This window comes from Cervus canadensis, chromosome 11 (assembly GCF_019320065.1).
Source record: "Cervus canadensis isolate Bull #8, Minnesota chromosome 11, ASM1932006v1, whole genome shotgun sequence".
Taxonomy (NCBI): domain Eukaryota; kingdom Metazoa; phylum Chordata; class Mammalia; order Artiodactyla; family Cervidae; genus Cervus; species Cervus canadensis.
In genome coordinates this window covers 75428488-75447444 of record NC_057396.1, presented here as the reverse complement: position 1 = coordinate 75447444, position 18957 = coordinate 75428488, and the positions used below count along the sequence as shown (strand labels likewise).

At 45.5% G+C, this 18957-nt stretch overlaps 1 protein-coding gene across 3 annotated transcripts in view; it reads left to right on the top strand.

The window, feature by feature from the left end:
- The window catches only part of LOC122450421 (olfactory receptor 5B21-like), a 32745-nt gene extending 14371 nt beyond the window's left edge, over positions 1 to 18374 (top strand). The window contains exons 1-4 of one of the 3 annotated variants that reach the window (XM_043482756.1): positions 13865 to 14179; positions 16023 to 16160; positions 16433 to 17269; positions 18061 to 18374. In XM_043482756.1, the coding sequence (XP_043338691.1) occupies positions 16433 to 17269; positions 18061 to 18132 (909 nt within the window). In that variant the 5' untranslated portion in view covers positions 13865 to 14179; positions 16023 to 16160 and the 3' untranslated portion in view covers positions 18133 to 18374. The other 2 variants (XM_043482754.1, XM_043482755.1) reach the window with 2 other exon arrangements.
- The last annotated feature ends 583 nt before the right edge of the window (positions 18375 to 18957 follow it).

Sequence of the window (18957 nt, the reverse complement as noted above, 5' to 3'; positions counted from 1 at the left end):
CTAAATGTTATGCTTGTGAAGATGGCATAATACATGGAAAACAGCAGGTCAGAACATCTACTGTGTAGTGGTAACTCTGCGATAAAAATGAGTGGAAAAAACCTGGGAGGAGCACACAAAAGTGTAAATGACGATTGTATCAGAGCGGTAGCACAGGGGGAAAATCTTTTTCTATCTTTCTCAAACATTTTACAAAACTTACTTAATGAGCATATTCAATTTTGACATTTTATTCTAAAAATGTCTTATTAAAAATTCCTTTCAGGCAAGCTACTTATAAAGAGTTCTTACTTTTGTCTCCCTCCAGAAAATAAATATTTACTAAATTCCTCCTATGTTCTACATTCCTTTAACTAATAAACCACATTTTTAGTACATGTCAGCAACTAAGGTCAGGACTAGAACAGTAGGGTGAAAAGACTTGTTAAAAATTAACTTAATTCACTCGGCTGTAAAAATGCACAGGAGGCAATTAGGTACCCCACAGTGTGGCAGGCCCTGCCTAGATTAACAGTCAGAACGTGTATTAGTCAGAGAGTTTACGCTACAGTAACAAAGAAACACCACAAGGTAACCAACACCACAAAGGCTTTTTCCCGCACTAAACTGGAGACAGATCAGGGACTCTCCAGGGCAAGCTTTATCCACCCACCAGTACTGAGCCTCTTTCATTTGACATTGCCATCATCTCAACCTCAAAGTGCCCGCCAAGATCTTAATACTGAGGGAAACGATCAAGAAGGTCATGAAGAGTGCTTTCAATGACCTGACCTGAGGTTGGACCATATCAGCTCAACCACTTCTGGTTTTAAGATAACTGCAAAAGAGACTGGGACTCTTACAACCTTCTTAGTCCAGACACAGGAAAACTAAATGAGATTTTATAAACACCTAGCTTTGTCTCTCACTGGCCAGTTACACAGTTGATTACACCATCATCTATGCAGAGATCTAAAACTTCACCAGATTACATCTGATATAAACTGGCAGTAACTCATGCTCCTGTATAACTGAGGTGGACGTGGGCTGTGTGCCTAGCTGCTCAGTCGTGTCCAACTCTTTGCAACCCCATGGACTGTAGCCCACCAGGTTCCTCTGTCCATGGAGATTCTCCAGGGAAGAATACTGGAGTGGGGTGCCATGCCCTCCTCCAGGGGGATCTTCCCAACCCAGGGATTGAACCCAGGTTTCCAATGTTGCAGGAGGATTTGTTATCTCTGAGCCACCAGGGCAGCCCAAGAATACTGGAGTGGGTTGCCGTTTCCTCCTCCAGGGGATCTTCCCCACCCAGGGATCGAACGTGCGTTTCCTGCACTGGCAGGCAGATTCTCTACCGGTGAGCCACCTGGGAAGCACCTGTTGCTTAGACAAGGCTTAAATGTGACAATATATATGCAAAAGTTAAATTTAACTAAAAACAAAATATTCTCAGTGGGGCAGATTTCCTTAAAATTACGTAATAAATACATACTAAAGGCCAAGAATACAACTGAATCGCAATGAAGGCTTTAATGACTACTCTTTCATTCTGAGGCTCTTAAACATGATGAAGCCCAAGCCTTAGTTAGTAGCCCTGTGGATTCTGCACTGAGGCACACATGACCGCGTGTAAAATAGACAGCCGGTGGGAAGCCACTCTCTCTGTGTAGCAGAGAGAGCCCAGCTCAAGCTCCGTGATGACCTCGAGGGGAGGGATGCTGGGGGCGCCCAGGAAGGATGGGTATGTGTACCCCAAGAGCCATACTTCACTGTTCAACAGAAAATCATACAGCACTGTAAAGCAATCATACTCCAAGTTAACAAAAAAAAGAAAATACATCAGAAAAAATAAATGGAGACAGGGTGATAAAGGAAAATATATCAATAAAACCACATTAAGGCACAATGCAGCACTACTTACTAAGAGGGACTTCATCAAAGTTCAAACCCTGTAATGTATCACCCAGGATTGTGTCCATACAAACACCTGCATTTCTCAAGAGAGAATAAGAAACCACAAAAAAAAAAAAGAAAAGAAAAGCATTTTGAAAACATGAAAGTCAGAAAACAGAAAATACAAGTTAAATGGGCATGTAATATGACTCTAGGGTACAATTTTAAAATAATAGACAATCAGTTGCTATCCACTTCAACAATACAGATGTTGAACAAATATTTATACTTTCAGCCTGAGGAGTGGCAAGGCGGTGTCCCATCTCATTCACCGTCGTATGCTCGATGTCTAGTACACTGCCTGGCACATTATCGACACTGACAAATATTTTCGATCAATGAGTGGGCGGGCCTCTACATGCTCGTTTTCCTTGGACCAGTGGCACTGTCATCACCGGAGAGCTTTTGAGAAACAGAGAATCTGTGACCCCACCCCAGAACTACCAGATCTGATCTGCGATGGTTCTCTGTAAACAGGACTGACCACGTTGGGGAACAATTTGGCATCAAATTAAAAAGTTGTCCCAGTCTTCCTGACCTGCATGGGAGACTCCAAGATGGCGGAGTAGAAGGACGTGTGCTCAGCTTCTCCTGCAAGAACTCCAAAATTACAGCTCGCTGCTGAACAACCGTCCACAGGAGAAGGTTGGATCCCACCAAAAAAAGATACGCCACATCCAAGGGTCAAGGAGAAGCCCCAGCAAGATGGTAGGAGGGGCAAATGTGCATTTAGAATCAAACCCCATCCCGCCAGAGATGCTCGGAAGGCTCAAACATATCTTCTGTGCACCAGGACCCAGAGACCCCGCAGAGACCAAGCCAGAACTGTGTTTGAGCATCTCCTGCAGAGGTCCGGGTCAGCAGTGGCCTGCCGCAGGGGCAGGGGCTCTGGGTGCAGCAGACCTGGGTGTGCCATGAGCCCTCGTGGAGGAGGTCACCATTAACCCCACCACAGAGCCGCCAGAAGCCAGAGGACTGGGAAACAGGCTCCTGGAGGCACAAACAGAACCTTGTGCACCAGGACGCAGGAGAAAGGGGCAGTGAGCCCACAAGAGACTGACCCAGACTTGTCTGTGAGCGTCCTGGAGTCTCCCTCAGAGGCATGGGTCGGCGGTGGCCGGCTGCAGGGCTGGGGGCACTGAGTTTAGCAGTGTGTGCATGGGGCCTTTTGAAGGAGGTCGCCAGTATCTTCTTTACCTACACCATAGTTTAGCCTCAGGCCAAATAACAGGGAGGGAACACAGCCCTGCCCATCAACAAAAAACTGGATTAAAGATTTACTGAGCATGGCCCCACCCATCAGAACAAGACCCAGTTTCCCCCTCAGTCTGTCTCTCCCATCAGGAAGCTTCCAAAAGCCTCTTATCCTTCTCCATCAGAGGGCAGACAGACGGAAAACCACAGTCACAGAAAACTAACCAATCTAATCACATGGACCACAGCCTTGTCTAACTCAATGAACCCATGACCCATGCCATGTAGAGCCACCCAAGACAGATGGGTCATGGTGGAGAGGTCTGACAGAATGTGGTCCACTGAAGAAGGGAATGGCAAACCACTTCAGTATTCCTGCCTTGAGAACCCCGTAAACAGTATGAAAAGGCAAGAAGATAGGACACTCAAAGATGAACTTTCCAAGTCGGTAGGTGCCCAGTATGCTACTGGAGATCAGTGGACAAATAACTCCAGAAAGAATGAAGGGATGGAGCCAAAGCAAAAACAACACCCGGTTGTGGATGTGACGGGTGGTGGAAGCAAAGTCTGATGCTGTAAAGAGCAATATTGCATAGGAACCTGGAATGTTAGGTACATGAATCAAGGCAAATTGGAAGTGGTCAACAGGAGATGGCAACAGTGAATGTTGACATTTTTTATCAGCAAACTAAAATGGACTGGAATGGCTGAATTTAACTCAAATAACCATTAGCAAGAATCCCTTAGAAGAAATGGAGTAGCCATCATGGTCAACAAGAGTCCGAAATGCAGTACTTGAATGCAGTCTCAAAAACGACAGAATGATCTCTGTTCGTTTCCAAGGCAAACCATTCAATATTACGGTAATCCAAGTCTATGCCCCAACCAGTAATGTTGAAGAAGTTGAAGTTGAATGGTTCTATGAAGACCTACAAGACCTTCTGGAACTAACACTGAAAAAAGATGTCCTTTTCATTATAGGGGACTGGAATGCAAAAGTAAGAAGTCAAGAAACACCTGGAGTAAGACGCAAATTTGACCTTGGAGTACAGGGCAAAGGCTAATAGAGTTTTGCCAAGAGAATGCACGGTCATAGCAAACACCCTCTTCCAACAACACAAGAGATGACTCTACACATGGACATCACCAGATGGTCAATACTGAGACCAGATTGATTATATTCTTTGCAGTCAAAGATGGAGAAGTTCTAACAGTCAGCAGAAACAAGACCGGGGGCTGACTGTGGCTCAGATCATGAACTCCTTGTTGCCAAATTCAGACTTAAATTGAAGAAAGTAGGGAAAACCACTAGACCAGATATGACCTAAATCAAATCCCTTACAATTATACAGAGGAAGTGAGAAATAGATTCAAGGGATTAGATCTAATAGACAGAGTGCCTGATGAACTTTGGACAGAGGTTCATGACATTGTCCAGGAGGCAGGGATCATGACCATCCCCAAGAAAAAGAAATGCAAGAAAAAGCAAAACGGTTGTCTGAGGAGGCCTTACAAATACCTGTGAAAAGAAGAGAAGCGAAAGGCAAAGTAGAAAAGGAAAGATATTCCCATTTGAAAGCAGAGTTCCAAAGAATAGCCAGGAGAGATAAGAAAGCCTTCCTCAGTGATCAGTGCAAGAAAGAGAGGAAAACAATAGAATGGGAAAGACTAGAGATCTCTTCAAGAAAATTAAAGATACCAAGGGGACATTTCATGCATAGATGGGTACAATAAAGGACAGAAATGGTATGGACCTAACAGAAGCAGAAGATGTTAAGAGGTAGAAAGAATACACAGAAGAACTATGCAGAAAAGATCTTCATGACCCAGATAATCACAATGGTGTGATCACTCACCTAGAGCCAGACATCCTGGAATGTGAAGTCAAGTGGGCCTTAGGAAGCATCACTACAAACAAAGCTAGTAGAGGTGATGGAATTCCAATTGAGCCATTTCAAATCCTGAAAGATGATGCTGTGAAAGTGCTGCACTCAATATGCCAGCAAATTTGGAAAACTCAGCAGTGGCCACAGGACTGGAAAAGGTCAGTTTTCATTCCAATCCCAAAGAAAGGCAATCCCAAAGAATGCTCAAACTACCACACAATTGCACTCATCCCACATGCTAGTAAAGTAAGGCTCAGAATTCTCCAAGCCAGGCTTCAACAGTACGTGAACTGTGAACTTCCAGATGTTCAAGCTGGATTTAGAAGAGACAGAGGAACCAGAGATCACATTGTCAACTTTTGTTGAATCATCAAAAAAGCAAGAGAGTTCCAGAAAAACATCTATTTCTGCTTTACTGACTAAGCCAAATCCTTTGACTGTGTGGATCACAACAAACTGTGGAAAATTCTGAAAGAGATAGGAATACCAGACCACCTGACCTGCCTCTTGAGAAACCTGTTGAAGGTCAGGAAGCAACAGTTAGAACTGGAGATGGAACAACAGACTGGTTCCAAATAGGGAAAGGAGTACGTCAAGGCTGTATATTGTCACCCTGCTTATTTAACTTATATGCAGAGCACATCATGAGAAACGCTGGGCTGGAAGAAGCACAAGCTGGAATCAAGATTGCCGGGAGAAATATCAATAACCTCAGATATGCAGATGACACCACCTTATGGCAGAAAGTGAAGAACTAAAGAGCCTCTTGATGAAAGTGAAAGAGGAGAGTGAAAAAGGTGGCTTAAAGCTCAACATTCAGAAAACTTAGATCATGGCATCCAGTCCCATCACCTCATGGGAAATAGACAGGGAAACAGTGGAAACAGTGGCTGACTTTATTTTTCTTGGCTCCAGAATCACTGCAGATGATGACAGCAGCCATGAAATTAAAAGACGCTTACTCCTTGGAAGAAAAGTTATGACCAACCTAGACAGTATATTAAAAAGCAGAGACATTACTTTGCCAACAAAGATCCATCTAGTCAAGGCTATGGTTTTTCCATAGTAGTCATACATGGATGTGAGAGTTGGGCTATAAAGAAAGCTGAGGGCCAAATAATTGACGCTTTTGAGCTGTGGTGTTGGAGAAGACTCTTGAGTCCCTTGGACTGCACAGAGATCCAACCAATCAATCCTAAAGGAAATCAGTCCTGAGTATTCATTGGAAGGACTGATGCTGAAGCTGAAACTCCAGTACTATGGTCACCTGATGCAAAGAACTGACTCATTTGAAAAGACCCTGATGCTGGGAAAGACTGAAGGCAGGAGGAGAAGGGGACAACAGAGGATGAGATGGTTGGATGGCATCATCGAGCCAATGGTCATGGGTTTGTGTAAACTCCGGGCGTTGGTGATGGACAGGGAGGCCTGGCTGTCCATGTGCTGCGGTCCATGGGGTCGCAGAGCCAGAGACAACTGAGCGACTGAACTGAACTAAGAAGTTGAACATGTACATACACTATGATTCAGCAACTCTATGCGTAGGCATACAATCAGGAGAAATTCTTGTACATTTTCATTATAAAACGTAGACCAGAAATGCTTAAAGCAGCACTGCTTCTCATAGCAAAAAATGTGAGAGCAACACAAACATCTGTCATCTGTAGGAACGATGAATAAAACAGAGCTTATTCATAACAGAATCTAAACGGTAGCAAAAATACATGAACTACAGGTGTGCACATGAAGATAAACATGTCTCTAAAACATAAGGTTGAAGGAAATAAGGAAGTGACAGAAGACTGCTCACATTACTATTCCATCGCTGTAAAGTTTAAAAACAGATAAGTATCTAGCAGTTCCACTCCCAGGTACACAGCTAAAAAAAACAAAACACTGTTTTGAAGATACCTGCGTTCATCATTCACGGCAGTATTGTTTACAGTTGCCAAGGTACGGAAGCAACCTGAGTGCCCATCAGCAGATGAATGGATAAAGAAGGAGGTGGCGTGTGTGTGTGTGTGTTTATATATATATGTTGTTCTTTTGTTTAGTCGGTAAGTCATATTTCAACCTTTCTGTGACGCCATGGACTGTGGCCCGCCAGGCTCCTCTGTCCTTGGGATTTCCCAGGCAAGAATATTGGATTGGGTTGACATTTCCCTCTCCAGGGGGTCTTCCCAATCCAGGGATCGAAGCCTCATGTCCTGCCTTGGCGGGAGGATTGTTTATCACTGAGCCTATGTATAGGGCTTCCCTGGTGGCACCAGGGCTATGGCCTCACATATAACGCTTATATATATATATATATGGCTTATTATAAGTATATATAGCCTATATAGGGAAAAAGAAGGAAATTTTGCCACTTGCAGCTACATGTATAGATTTGGAAAGTATTATGCTAAGTGATGGGAGTACAAGACCACCTGACCTGCCTCCTGAGAAACCTGTGTGCAGGTCAGGAAATAACAGTTAGAACTGGACATGGAACAACAGGCTGGTTCCAAATAGGAAAAGGAGTATGTCAAGGCTGTATATTGTCACCTGCTTATTTAACTTATATGCAGAGTACATCATGAGAAATGCTGGGCTGGATGAAGCACAAGCTGGATTCAAGATTGCCGGGAGAAATATCAATATCCTCAGATATGCAGATGACACCACCCTTATGGCAGAAAGTGAAGAAGAACTAAAGAGACTCTTGATGAAAGTGAAAGAGGAGAGTGAAAAGTTGTTTAAAACTCAACATTCAGAAAAGTAAGATCATGGCATTTGGGCCCATCACTTCATGGGAAATAGATGGGGAAACAATGGAAACAGAGGCAGTCTTTATTTTTCTGGGCTCCAGAATCACTGCGGATGGTGATTGCAGCCATGAAATTAAAAGACGCTTACTCCTTGGAAGGAAAGTTATGACCAACCTAGACAGCATATTAAAAAGCAGAGACATTACTCTGCCAACAAAGGTCCATCTAGTCAAGGCTATGGTTTTTCCAGTGGTCATGTATGGATGTGAGAGTTGGACTGTGAAGACGACTGAGCGCCGAAGAATTGATGCTTTTGAACTGTGGTGTTGGAGAAGACTCTTGAGAGTCCCTTGGACTGCAAGGAGATCCAACCAGTCCATCCTAAAGGAGATCAGTCCTGGGTGTTCATTGGAAGGACTGATGTTGAAGCTGAAACTCCAATACTTTGGCCACCTCATGTGAAGAGTTGACTTACTGAAAAGACCCTGATGCTGGGAGGGGTTGGGGGCAGGAGGAGAAGGGGATGACAGAGGATGAGATGGCTGGATGGCATCACCAAGTCAACGGACATAAGTTTGAGTAACCTCCGGGAGTTGGTGATGAACAGGGAGGCCTGATGTGCTGCAGTCCATGGGGTCGCAAAGAGTAGGACCCGACTGAGCGACTGGACTGAACTGATGCTAAGTGAAGTAAGTCAGACAGAGGAAGATAAATACTGTATGATATCACTTTTATGTGGAATCTAAAAAATACAACAAACTAGTGATTATAACAAAAAAGTAGCACACTCACAGATACAGACAGAGAACAAGCTAGTGGTTACCACTGGGACAGGGCAGCCAGGGTTACCACGGGTGGGAGAGTGGATGGTACAAAGGTTTGAGTGTAAAATACTCAGGGATGCTTTGAACAACATAAGGAACACAGCCAATGTTCTGTAATGACTGTTAAACCATTATAATATTTAGAACTGTATTCACTGATGATAAACCTATTTAAAATAAAGCAAGGAGCCATTACACAAAATTTGGGATAATGCTTACCTCTTGTTGGGGTGAAAAAGCGGGTGAAACTAGAGAGAGGAACACAGAAATATTCTTAGGTCACGACACTCGTGGAATACCAGCATCTGTGTCACCTGGGAGCTAGTTAGAAGCACAGAGTCTCAGGCTGTTCCCCCAATCTACTGAATCAGAATTTGTCAGATGATTCACAAGCACATTAAAGACACTTGTAAGTTTCTATTTTAAGAAAGAGTGCATAAATACGTGTCTGTTTTAGCAATATTCTTTAAATGGTATAGATTTGCAGGGGTGGATGTTGAGGCAGGGTTGGGGGGTACTGCTAAACTGTGACTGCTCAGAGTCAACAAAGAGTGTTTTTGCCATCTAGCAGATGAGGAACTCAACAGTGACTTGCACAATAATATGTATGGTATGACACCAGACACCTTGGGACTGATCATAGTTCTGCCTCTTTCTAGCTGAGTGGTCTTAGGAATTTGTGCCTCAGATTTTTCATGGGTAAAATGAGAATAGCAATAGAACCTAATATTGGTATTGAGGAGCTAAATAGACCTAATACATGTATTAATGAAACACTTAAGACACTGCTTGGCACGTGTAAATGCTCAATAATTACTACCTGCTATTATCACCTATGGATTCATAACTGCACTAAAACAGAGCAACGCAGATTTGCTCAGAAAAATTATCCAAAACTTGGAAATACTGAAAAAGGGTGAGTAGCGTGTCTTTTCAGCGTCATTCCGAGGCTTTCTCTAAATCCTTGGGTGATCAAGGATTTATTTAGGAAAATGAAACTGGTTTGACTGTTCACTGTTGATCAAAGTTACAGACTTAGTGAAGTTATGTATTACTTATATATTTTTGTCCAGTAGAAATGCAAACAATATCTGTCTTATAGAAAACATAAAACCCCAAAGTTCTCATTTTACTGCCATATAGCACAAGAACCACTTGGATATCTAACCCAACAACCTTCTCTACATTCTAAACTTTCTTTCATTAAGTTGATGACGTTTATTTTGTTAATTTTATTAAGTTTACTGCCTATAGTTATCTTTCAAATGCTCCTTGAATTAGCCTTAATAGCTACTGTTTTCTTCCTCGATAAATTGTATAACCTCTTTGATGTGTTTCTGTTACATTTGTAGAGGTCACAGTTTTCAGTTTTTGAAAACTGGGTTTTCATAGACTAAAGGATACAAGCTAAGTCAATGATAATGGTTGTCTCTAAAGAAAGAGAGTCTTGGAACTAGGGTAGATCACATGCGGATTTCAATGAACTTTAATGTATTATTTCTCTGATTAACAACAAAAAAAGAGATCTGTGATGTATGGCAGAAGCCAACACAACATTATAAAGCAATTATCCTACAGTTAAAAGTAAAATTAAAAAAAAAAAATCTGAAGGGGCTTCCTTGGTGGCTCAGTGGTAAGGAATCCGCCTGCCAATGCAGGAGACACGGGTTTGATCCCAGGTCCAGGAGGTTCCCATGGGCCGTGGAGCAATTAAGCCTGCCTGCCTCAACGACTGAGCCCATTCGCCAGAACCTGGGGACCAAACATGCTGAAGTCCTTGTGCCTATAGCCTGCGTGCCCCAAAAGAGAGCCCCGTGTGCTGCAGGGAAGACCAGCTCCTGCTCGCTGTGGCTAGGGAAAGGCCCAGCAGCAATGAAGAGCCAACACCGCCAACAGGAAAGAAAGAAAGAAAATTACAAAATAAATAAAATTCTTGTGAAAAGATCTGAAACATATATAGCAAAAACATCTACAGTTACTAAGCCAAAATAGTGGACATAGGGTATCATATTAGTCTCTGGGTGTTTTTTCTTAAGTCTCCCCAAAGGTGAAGCAGTAAAGTGCCTAAGCAACTTTCAGGGCAAGAAAGTACTACACACTCATTAATCCCAAGTTGTTGATGCCACACCATTTAAGAGGATGGAGGCTTCATCTAAAGATTGTACGCTGGGGGCCCAAGAAACAAGGGTTAAAGCTTTGAGTCCAAAACTAATGAGCTGCGTGACCTTGGGTAGGAGACTTCTTTTCTCTGAATATCAGTTCTGTTGTCTGTAACATAACTACTGAAAAAATTATTTTCTTTACTTCACTCTATTTACAAATTTTAAACTGTAAACGGAGTGAAAAGAATTGCAAGAAAGTTTTCACTTTTCTGTGGTACTTCAGAGCTCTTTAAAATTAGTATTAATACGCACCCCCATGTTTACGGAAGCATCACTCAGAATAGCCATATATGGAAACAACCTGAATTCACCAGCGGATGAATGGATACAGAGCATGTGGTGTATATATATTCAACGGGATGTTCTTCAGCCGTGAGAGAGGCCATCCCGCCATTTGCAGCAACATGAATGGACCCTGAGAGCAGGAAGCTGAGGGAGAGAAGTCAGACAGAGACACACAAACACTGCGTGACACCACTTACATGAAGAACCTAGAAAACACCTGAACTCATAAAGACAGAGTACAACGGTGGTTGCCAGGCACGGGGAGATGTGACACAGGTCTGATGCTGTTAAGGGTACAGACTTGCCCCAAATAGTAAATCCTAGAGATCTAGTGCGAAAACAGTGAACACAGGCAATATTTTCTATAGTCATCAAACTTTCTAAGGGACTGTGTGTGCTTCTGTTAGTTACTCAGTCGTGTCCAGTTCTTTGCGACACTGTGGATTATAGCTCACCAGGCTCCCCTGTCCACGGGATTCTCCAGGCAAGAATACTGGAGTGGGTTGCTACGCCCTTCCCCAAGGGATCTTCCCAACCCAGGGATAGAACCCAGGTCTCCGGCCTCGGCAGGCAAATTCTTTACCGTCTGAGCCGCCAGGGAAGCCTTAGAGACTAGATCTTCATTAATTCAACCACTAAAAAGAAATAATAATTATGTGACAATAGAGGTGCTAATTACCATTACAATGGCAACGATACATAAAAGTATCAAATTAGCATGCTATACACCTTAAATTGGTACAAAAAATGTGATATGTCAAGTGGATTTCAATTTGAAAAATTAAACTAGGATTCAAAGGTTCAAACATATACAAAGCAGATAGTGTGATATATTAATTCAGATTTACTTCTTATTCAATTTGAACAGTTAACAATTTTAGCATTTCTCCCATCAGCACTCCTCCCACTCAGACTTTAACTTTTAATATAACTTATTTTATAATTGTAATGTATTTTAACATAACTTTTTAAGTTGCAAAAATAATACAGGATTCCCTCCTAGCTCAGTCGGTAATGAATCTGCCTGCAATACAGGAGACCCAGGTTCAATTCCTGGGCAGGGAAGATCCCCTGGAGAAGGAAATGGCAACCCACTCCAGTATTTTCGCCTGGGAAATCCCACGGACAGAGGAGCCTGGTGGTGGACAAGAGTCAGACACGACTTAGAGACTAAACCACACGACACATACCCTTTAGACTCACCAATTCTCTGTTTTTGCCCCATTTATATACATATATGTGCATAATGAATACATAAAATATTAATGCATGCATGTGTGTGCTCAGTTGTGTCCAACTCTGCAATCCTCTGGACTGTAGCCTGCCAGGCTCCTCTGTCATGGGATTTTCCATGTATTTTCCAGTATTCTTACTGGAGTTGGTTGCCATTTCCTACTCCACATAAAATATTAACATATATAACATTCAAAACCATTATCACTAGACACTTTATCGAGCAGTTCCTAGGAAAACCCCACAGAGTTATCAAAACTGGGACCCTTGTAGTGATATAGTTTTGTCATCTAATTCACAGTTCATATTTAGATTGCCAATTCTCTCCAGAATATATTCTTTATTTTTCCCTATGCATCCACCCAGATAATCTTAAAGAAAATTCCAAAATCCCTGTGTGTATCTTTTCCCGGACTTTATTTTAATGACAATTTGTTGCTGTTCAATCGCTCAGTTGTGTCTGACTCTTTGTGACCCCATGGACAGCAGCACTCCAGCCTTCCCTGTCCATCACCATCTCCCGGAGCTTGCTCAAACTCATGTCCATTGAGTCAGTGATGCCATCCAACCATCTCCTCCTCTTTAATGACCACATGTGACTTTTATTTGATGCTGTTGCCTAGACTTTGCTGGTGCCCTAGCTCCTGGTCTTCCCACTGGGCAATCCAGGCCTGACTCAGAGCTCCGCTGCACCATTGCGTCTCAGCTGAGAGCCGCTGGGTCACGTGCCCTGTACTCCTCTTCATCTCAGACACTCCTGATTCCAGAACCTCCCCCACCCCCACTCCAGGAGCCTCAGCTGAGCCATCAAGGGTCAGGCTCAGGGGAGCAGAGTCAGCTGACAAATAGAGAGCAGGCCTGCTCCCCGCCACCCACAAAGCAGAGTCAGAGAGAGGAAAAGAGGGGAAAAGCCACACCTGGGAGATGATCCGGGTGGTTTCTGCTCCAGGTTAACCATTCCCCTGGCTCCTCCTTGCACCCATTGGCATTTCCTGTGCTTAAATGCTAGCTTCACTTCTGAAAATACAGTTTTTTTAATTTCTAATGTAGATAAACCACCCATTCTGTTAACAAGGCCCCCAGCGCCTGCTTAGACAAGTCCCTGGTGGCTGAAGCCAGGAGAGCCTCCCAGGGAGGGTCAGGCCCCGGGATGCCTGCCCCTGTGTCCCCAGCCCGCTCAGCGCTCCCCCGTGGCTGGGACACGGGGCCGGCGAGGAACGGGGCGCGGCCGGCCTGACCCCCCCCAGACTCGCTCCCCGTGGGGCTCAGCGCCACCGACTCGGCCTCCAGGGTTGCAGCCCAGGGCAGGTCCTCAGTGTCCAGCCAAGCTCCCCTGGGCCCTTTAGTAGAATAGCTGGGCAAACTGGCCTCCAGATTCCAGCAAGCTCCCAAGGGGCCGTCATCCAGACTTCAGAATTCAGGGAGGAGGCAGAATTGCTCCTGTCTTTCCTGCTGAGTCTTCCTGCTGCCAAGATGGAACCATAAGCTCCAACTCCTCAAGGAGACCCTAACCTTCCTCTGCCTCAAGACCAAAGCAAGTGACCAGATTCTGCAGGGGATCATCCCTTCTGCCCTGAGAAGGCCCCTCCCGGGGCCCCAGGAGAGGATGAGGACCCGGCATGTTTCAGGGCCTCCCCGGAGCTCTGAGCCTCCACCGCACCTGGGGTCAGGACAGGGCAGAGCCAGCCTGATAAAGTGGCAGGACCGGAGGCGCCCTCAGCTTCAGTCCTGAGGGCCGCTCTCTGTTCACCTGAGCCGGGTGCCCTGCCACCAGCTCTGACTCCAGAAACAGCTCTAGAGAGAACCCCAAAGACACGGCTGGCGTGGCAGTGAGTCTCGGGGTCCCCCGCGTGCCTGGCGGGGAGGTTCCTGAGTTCCCGCTGGAGGTGCGCCAGGTGGGAGCGCCGCCCGCTGAGGTGGGTGATGGTCCATCGGAAGTCCTACTGAGTCCCCCAGCAGAGGGGGTTCAGAGAGCTGAGGTCGCCTGTCCTCTTCTTCCTCTCCCCCAAATCTGGACGCGCCCCACCCCCTGCTCTGCCAGCCTGTCAGCATCTCCTGAGCCCCCACTGCATTCAGGGCTCCCAGCCCCTACCAGTTCCTAATCTAACCTGGGGCATGAGCGCTTACATAACTTGCGGGTCTGTTGTGTCCAGGAGTGTGCTACGGGCATTGACCCCCATCCCCTCCCTAGCTCACAGAAACCGAGGGAAAAGGGCAAACCGCGGCTCAAAGACGTGGAGTTCCGCTGCACTTTTTGCCAGTAAAAATGCTCCGTTTATCGTGGCGGCTAATTCCCACCTCCAGGCTGTCGCACACCCTCCTCCCCGCGTCCAGCCACCCCTTCGTCGTTGTTCAGGCCCCAGCCTCCTCCTCCCTTTCTGAAGCCTCACTGTTCCCTCCAACGGCTCCCACCGCCGAGGGGGCGTCACGCAATTTCACACCTGTGTCCCGGGAGGGAGTCTGCGTGTCAACAATATTTCAAGGTCCTAAACAACCAAAGCCATGCTTTATACTATTTTGACAATTGTTGTTTAAATACTTTTGAACAACTGCAATTGTTCGAATATTTTTGGCATAACAGAGGCTGTTCAAGTATTTGCTCTTTGCTTTGATACAAAACGTAAATCAGCCTCTGCTTGGGAAGTTCCAATGTGATAGAGAATCAAAGCAATGCAGTTGGGGGTGGGTGGGGAAGGAGGACTCAGGAAGGTTGACCAAGCCCTGTAAGCAATTCTAAATGCATCCCTGTGAGTCAGATGCAACCTCCAGATGAGAGCCGCACACGGAAGGGAATTCAGCCGGGTGAGGGGAGGCCCCGGCAGGGCTGAGGCAGGACATCCAGAGGCCCTTCACTAGCTGGGAGCTGCGGTCCATCTGCAAGGCTGTCAGTCAAGGTCATCAGTGAGGATGATCACAGATGGGCCTTGAAGGACTCCTGAGTTCCTCTGGGAGTCGGGCGGGAGGAGTAGGTGAGGAGGGAACCTAGTCTGTCTGGAGCAGGGAAGATAGTAAGAGACAGGGAGCGGGAGAGGAGGACCAGAGAGCTCACCTCCTGGGAAGCAGGATGAAGGGGCTCAGCCTAAACCCAGAGCTGAATGACTCCGTGTGTGAGTGTGTGAGTGTGTAAGAGTGAGAGTGTGTGTGTGCACACATGTGTGTGTCTGAGTGTGTGAGTGTGTGTGAGTGTGAATGTGTATGTGAGTGGCTGTGTGTGTGTGCATGTGTGTGTATAAGTGTGTGTGTGTGTGTATGTGAGTGTGTGACTGTGTATGTGATATGTGTGTGTGAGTGTGTGTGTATGTGTGAGTGCGTATGTGTGAGTGTGTGTGTGTAATCTGGCTGTCATCCTATGAGAGAAAAAGAAAAACCAACATTCATTGTGGACCAGAGACTCATGGACATTTTCATTTGGACGACATTAAGCCCTAAACCAAGACAGTTACAAAAGGAAGAGTGAATATGAAAATTGCACGGGTGACCTAGGTGGGGAAACAGGAGTCCAGGGCAGGAAGCTGATTTTGCAGGTTACATTTCAAGGCTGAATCATATGAGAGGATTCTGCCACACCACCAGGACCTTGACTTTCACTGCTGCATATTGTGACCTGCATTTAGAGATACAGGCACAAGAGAAAGGGGAAGTGACCTCACATTTACTGATTGTTCACTGTCTTCCAGATATTCAGAGGTTTTTACAATTTGGTTTTTTCACCTAGGGCACAGAGCAACCCTGAATAGACATATGTTCTCCCTTGCATAGGTGAGAAAGATAAGGCTCATGGATACAGCTTTTCCAAGGAGACACAACCAGTGTCTCAACCGCTGATACAAACAGTGTCATGGTCAGAATGAAGACTCAGGTCTGTCTGGCTTCACAGCCCACACCCCATCCACTACGGTAAGATACTTCCTGTTTACTTTCTAAATATTTGTCTGACGGTGCCGGGTCTTCGTTGCCACATGTGGGATCCAGTTCCCTGACCAGGATTCGAACCCAGGCCCCCTGCACTGGGAGCACAGTGTCTTAGCCACTGGACCACCAACGAAGGCCCCCATTACTTCCTTTCAAAGAAGACTTATACCTGCTTGGTGTTCTCCTGTATTGTACCTTGCACGGGTGGACACGCCCAGTAATACTGTCTGAGTGATGGTCAGTTGTCACCTCTGCAGATGATGCCTGGAGAACTAGCCCTTGCCACTGGAAACTACACCCCTGTCACCCACTTCATCTTGCTGGGATTCTCCAATGACCCAGACCTCCAGAAGCTTCTCTTCGGAGGCTTCCTGTTCATCTACGCCATGACCTTGGTGGGCAACCTGGGGATGATGGCGCTCGTCCTCACGGACTCCCACCTCCACAGTCCCATGTACTTCTTTCTCAGCGTCCTCTCTTTCCTCGATGTCTGTTACTCCTCGGTAGTCACACCCAAGCTGCTGGTCGACCTCCTGGCTTCTGACAGGTCCATCTCCTTCAAGGGCTGCGTGGTCCAGATGACCTTCTTTGTGATGCACGCCACAGCTGAGAGCTTCCTGCTGGCTTCCATGGCCTACGACCGCTGCACGGCCATCTGCCGACCTCTCCACTACGGCTCTGTCATGACCAGGGGCACCTGTCTCCAGCTGGTGGCTGCTTCCTATGCTTTTGGTGGAGCTAATTCTGCTCTTGAATCGGGGAATGTCTTTGCTCGGCCTTTCTGTGGGCCCAACCAGGTACCACACTACTTCTGTGACATCCAACCCCTTCTCCGCCTGGCCTGTGCAAACACAGCCGTGGCAAGAGTGATCCTCTATGTCTTCTCTGCCCTGGTTCTCCTTCTGCCTGTTTCCCTCATCCTCACCTCCTACAGCCTGGTCTTGCTGGCCATTGGGAGGATGCGCTCAGCAGCTGGGAAGGAGAAGGCCCTCTCCACGTGTGCCTCCCACTTCCTGGCCATTGCCATCTTCTACAGCACCGTGATTTTCACCTACGTCCAGCCCCATGGATCCACCGATGATACCAGCGGCCAGGTAGTGTCTGTCTGCTACACCATCATAACCCCCATGCTCAACCCCTTCATCTATAGCCTCCGCAACAAGGAGGTGAAGGAGGCCCTGCAGAGGAAGCTCCTGCTAAACCCCTCGAGGCTGTTTGTTGGCAAGAGGAAGGCATAGCCTCTTCCAAATCAGACTGTGAACTGTCCTAGCCAGGAGCAGCCTGGTTTGGAAGGAGAGGGAAGAAGTGAGAAAGAAACAGCAGATATCATCCTTTGTGATGGTCTTATTTTACAGTGAAGGATACTTCACTCTGTAAAAACAAACTATTTAAAATCATACAGTTGGTGAGAGGGTGAGTATTCAAAATCAGAGCTTCCACAAAAACATCAGAGCTATTTCAGTTACCCCATAGCCACATGCCGTTTATCAGCAGCTCATCATGACTCCCAGGGAACATCACACCAGGGGCAACAGAATTATTCCAGCTTTCCCACTGACTCAGTGACATGGGGGGAGGCTCCAGGGGCTCAGTTCTTTCTTCCTGTTCCACAAAGAAGGATGGCCTGGATAGAAGGGTCCTTATTTCTCACTGCTGCTGTGTTTTGATGAGCTGTCCGGTTAAATAAAACCTCAGGATCAAAAGAGAACTTGCCCCAAACATCTGTTTTTCTAGACAGACATTTGTACATCTTATAATTCTCCAGAGTGTGTGTGTGTGTGTTTGTGTATGTGTGTGAGAGAGAGAGAGAAAGACATTTAGGCAGATACAGCTTTGTCTAAGATGCGGTGCTTCGGGAGACTGATCCCAAACAATTCTGTCTTAGGGATTCCCTGGCTGTCCAGCCGTTAGCAGTGGGTGCTTCCACCACGGGGGGCGTGCCTTCCATCCCTGGTGAATTAAGATCCTGCAAGCTGCTCAAGGCAACTCCTCCCGCAAAAAAATTGTCTATCTGGCCTGAATATTTTTAACTATACATGTAATGTGGTGAATATACGTGTTTTAGAGAAGCATACAAATAAAAAAGCTGAACTGGACCTAATTCACGGTTGAATGCTGGACTAGAAGGCCTGCTCCTAAGTTAACACAAAGTCTTCATCTGCACTGAGTCAGATTCACCCTGATCATCGGAATCATTAAAAAGCCTTTTTTCAGATCCATCTTAGGGATGTTATTCTAAATTTGAAAAATCTTACTCTACAAATAGGTTTATCACAACATCATTTTTTTAAAGCAAAAAAATTAGCAGAAATGTAAATGTTTAAAGAAGGAATACTATTTAAAGAATCACTCCCTGCATGGATTATGATAGAACCCCTAAATGTTATGAAGACTACACAATCCAGGGAAAACAGCAGGTCAGAACATCTAGAGTGTGATAAAAATGAGTAACAAGAAACCTGGGAAAGTATATACATAACTGAATCACTTTACTGTGGACTGGATATTAATACAACATTGTAAATCAACTGTATGTCCATCAACTAGACTTTTAAAAAATTATTTTTTTTTAAAAGCCATATAGAATGCTTTAAATTGCCTGGCCTAAGGTTGGATCATATCACTTCAACCCACATGCCATTCGCCTGAAACCCAATCACATGGCTTCAACATAACTGTAATGGAGACTGGGAAATATAGCCTTCTTTTTAATCCAGACACAGAAAAACTAAATGATATTTAATAGATACATAGCTTTGCCTCTGTCCCTGGCCAGTTGGGC